General features: G+C 52.4%; 1 protein-coding gene across 1 annotated transcript in view; it reads right to left on the reverse strand.

Moving 5' to 3' along the window:
• Positions 1 to 3,881, reverse strand: part of LOC103803918 (cleavage and polyadenylation specificity factor subunit 7-like) — a 4,238-nt gene extending 357 nt beyond the window's left edge. The window contains exons 1-3 of the mRNA XM_009076500.1: positions 3,828 to 3,881; positions 970 to 1,188; positions 182 to 285 (exon numbers count right to left, since the gene is read on the reverse strand). Coding sequence (XP_009074748.1) covers positions 182 to 285; positions 970 to 1,188; positions 3,828 to 3,881 — 377 coding nt within the window. The remainder of the gene's footprint in view (positions 1 to 181; positions 286 to 969; positions 1,189 to 3,827) is intronic.
• Positions 3,882 to 4,071: the final 190 nt, after the last annotated feature.

The following is a 4,071-nucleotide window of genomic DNA, read 5'->3' on the forward strand; positions in this document are numbered from 1 at the left end:
TCATCCTGGCCCACTCCTCCCTTTCCCATGTTCTTTGGGAGTCATCCCAGCTCCAGGTGGGCTGTGCCAGGCAGGAAAAAGCACTGGCAGGTCCCTCATCTCTCCCAACAATGGCTGTGGCAGCAAGGGCCTTGTTTACCATTCCTCCCACATTCCCTCCACATTCCCTCTAGGCTCTCACCCCTTGGACTGGCCATTGGCTCGGTTTTCCGCGAATTTCAGCTCCACCACGTCGTAGACTCCGATGGAGCGGATGGTCTGGATCAGCTGCTGGTCAGTTGTCCACTGAGGGGGAGAGGGGACAAGCTGCTGTCTGTCTGTCTGTCTGTCCCCAGTGTCCCTCAGGCCACTCAGACTTGGGACACCTGAGCACTGGCACCCTCAGGGAGCTTAAAACCATCCTTACGTCTGGAAGAAACCCTGGGAATGGCTATCAGAGGGCTCACTATTCTCTGGGCAAGACAGAGCATTACCAAACGTCTCCCCACATCCATGGGAAGGAGAAGAGGACTCAGGTGCAGCCCAGCCAGGCAGAGGCACCAGCTGATACAAGGGAAGGTGGTTGTCCACTCCAAACAGCTCTGAAGGCCCTAAGGGATATAAATCCCCATACCCTGAGGATCACAAGGTCAAGCCCAGCTCACCACCTTGCTTGGGATACTGGGACAGTGTGGACTGAGGAGGAGCAGCACCCCGAATAGCCAGGCAGCCCCCCTGAAAGAGCCCAGGACTCTTCCAAGAGCCCCAGAGTCCCTCAGGGGTTTCTCTGCAGGCCTCAGGGATCCAAATTCCTTTTCCCTGAGGATCCTAATGCCAAGCCCAGATTTTAACCTGGACAGGGATACTGGGACAAGGCAGATTGAGGAGGAGCAGCCTCCCAAGGAGTCCTGTAGCCCCCAAAAAATCCCTACAGCCCCATAGGGATCCCAATCCCTTTTCCCTGAGGATCTGGATCCCACTGGGACTCACCCAGGAGAAGCTCCCAACGTAGACAGCAGCTCTCTTGTTCCTGAGCCCGCTGTAGGTGTAGAGGATAGCGGGAGGTTTGCTGTTGGGCTTGGGAGAGGGTTCCTGGCGGATCTCTGGCGGTGCCTCGTTGCTGCCGGAGCGGTTTTCTGGGGGCTGGGAGCTGGCGGCTAACACGTCGTCATACAGATCCATCTGGTCAGCATTACTGAACTCTGAGTCCTGCTGGAGGGCATGCCATGAGAGCCTGGCTTGGGAAAGGGATCTGGGGTTTTTCCAGGGATCTGGGATCCTCCCACATCCCCCCAGCAAGGACCACCTAGCACCAACCCACCCAGGAGGTGCTTCAAATCACCTCATGGCGCTGCCGTGCCAGAGGCTATGGATAAGCAAGGATGGACCGGGAAGCTTCCTTTGCCATTTCCAAACCTGTTGTCCCAATTCCCAAGCTGAGCTCCCAAGCTGAATTCCCAATTCCCAAGCTGAGTCCAAAGGTTTATGGCCCAAACCACTTGGTTTGGGTTGGTTCACAGTTGAGGTTTATAACCATCCCTTGCCTGTGCAATCCTCCAAAATGGCTCTGGAATCATGGAATCCTGGAACGGTTTGGGTGGGAAGGGGCATTAAAGTTCATCCCATTCCACCCCCTGCCATGGACAGGGACACCTCCCACTAGCCCAGGGTGCTAAAAGTACCATCCAACCTGGACTGGAACACTTCCAACTATGGGGCAGCCACAACTTCCCTGGAAAATCCACTCCAGTGCCTACCCACCCTCACAGGGAGGAATTTCTTCTCAACATCTCAGGTAACCCCCCTCTGAGCTCCAGCTCACTCCAAGGATGAGCCCACTGGCTCTCAGCTCACACAGATTCCCGCCAGCTCCTTCCCCTTGGCACAGCTTTCACACAGCCAAGGAAGCTCCGGAGCTGGGAATTCCAGTGTGTCCTAGATCTGCCTCCCAATTCCCACTCTATTCCAGGCTATATTTAATTTGGAGCACACAGTGAGCGCTGTGTTTACTATGGATCCTCAGGCTAAGTGCTCAGCCCGTTCCAATGTGTGCTGAGTGTCACTTCATCCCACAAAATCATTCTATGAGGACCTGTCCCATGGGATGGAGGCACAGGGCTGGTGTGGCATTAAAACCAGAGGCTCTGCTCCCAAATTCTTAATTCCAGGTGGTTTGAACAATATTTTCTGCTGGAGACAGTGTGAGGTGGATAAATCCACCCTGTGAGGATCAGGGAATTACAAACATCCTGTTGGGATCTCAGGGATCAGACAGGGAATGATGCTCAGGCTTTCCAAGGATCATAGAAATCCCCAAATCCAACCATTCCCTCTTTTCTTGATAGCAGCACTCCAAGGCAAGTAAGAAGTTTGGCATCCAGTTTTTTCTGTGGAGCTGCTAAAAAGAAGGATTGGGAGAGGAACTGTGGTTTGTGTTCATTCCCAAAACAGCTCAAGTGTTTGGATAATCCAACTCCCACACTCCAACCTCCACCAGGAGCCTCTGGATACAGCCCAAGGCTGGAAGATTCCTGCCTGGAAGTTTCAGAAAGTCAAGAACAAAAATAGGAAGGGAACAAAAATAGGAAGTGGAGGCTAGGGGAGGAATCCCTCAGGATGCTTCAGCTTGGGAGTTTTTAGGAATCCTCCAGCTCCCAGTCCATGCCCAGTGTCTTCTGAGATGCACAGGGATGAATCCAGGCATTTAGTGGGGATTACCACGTGTGCTGTGGGATTTGGATCCACTCTGGCATCCCTGGAGTGCCACAGGGACACCACAGTCCCTTCCCATTGTGCTTTGATCCCAACATGGACTGATTCCAGGTTGACTCCGTGGCTACCCAGGTCTCCCTTCTGCTCCCAAATCCAGGAATACCTTTTCCCCAATGCAAATTCCATTAAAACACACAAATTGAGGCCATTCCTAAGCCAGAGCTGTTCCATGTGGTCCCAGTCCTGTACTGAATAGTTTAATACACAGGGAATCAAGTTTATTCCAGGAGTTTTCCAGGAATGATGTTGGAAAAGGTGTTTTGGAGTCAAAGGATTGTTCCAGGCAGCATAAACAATTCCATGTTTTGGTGACATTCCCATTATTTTGGCAATGTAACAGACCCAGCCCTATCTGTGGCAGTGGAGAATTCCTGGTTCTTCCCAGGAGTCTGGAAAGCACCTGGCAATCCCAATTTCCTGGTTTTCCTGAAGGTCTAAATCCATGGTATATTCTCACCACATAGTCAGAACAAGCTCCTTCCTCTTCATTCCTCTGGAAGCTCACAGGGATTATTCCTTGCTCCATGGTGATTCCTTTCTCCAGGTGTTTTCTTTCCAGTTCACACAACTTTTCCTCTTGCCAACTTCCCTCCAACAGTTTTCCATGGCAGTTTCCAATCTTCCAACATCTGTCTCCACACTTGCTCTCCCAGATCCATGAATTCCCTAAAATCTGCTTCTCCAACACCCTTTTCCTTTGCCATTTCCTCCTGCCAATCCCAGGCATCCCTGGGATGGGGCAAGTGGCACAGGGACATCTCCCCCCCCACATTCCCAACCTAGATGATCCCATAGATTCCACCCTCTGCCTCCCCTCAGTGTAATTCCCTGCAAGTGCCTCTTCCAGCTGGGATTTCCCATTTTTCCAACCAAGATGCAGCCAAACCCTTAAATCCCAAACACTGGGATTGAATCCATGTGTTGAATCCCACAGGGAAACCCTTTAATCACAGCTGGAGCTGGAAGAACCCAGGATTTAGGAATGATTCCAGGCCTCTCTAGAGAACACTGAGTTGAGATCTCTCCCAAAGAAAAGAGGGATGTCCATCCCAATCCCAGCTGGAAAAACTCCTCACCTGGTTGAACTCCTCGTCGGCGTAGATGTCAATCAGATCCACTCCCTCGGACATATTTCCAGAGGTGGGAAAGTGGGAGCCCGGGATGGGACCGGGATGGCGCAGGGACACGGAATGGGCTCTGCTGAGGGGGAACACAGAGGGGGAGACAGGGTCAGGGAGGGAGTGGAGACACACAGGGTGTCCCCAAATCTCTTCTGCTCCCCCAATCCCCTCTGTGCCCCCCAAATCCCTTATGTCCCCC

Source organism: Acanthisitta chloris, unplaced genomic scaffold (genome assembly GCF_000695815.1).
Source record: "Acanthisitta chloris isolate BGI_N310 unplaced genomic scaffold, ASM69581v1 scaffold4086, whole genome shotgun sequence".
In the NCBI taxonomy this organism is placed as follows: Eukaryota; Metazoa; Chordata; class Aves; order Passeriformes; family Acanthisittidae; genus Acanthisitta; species Acanthisitta chloris.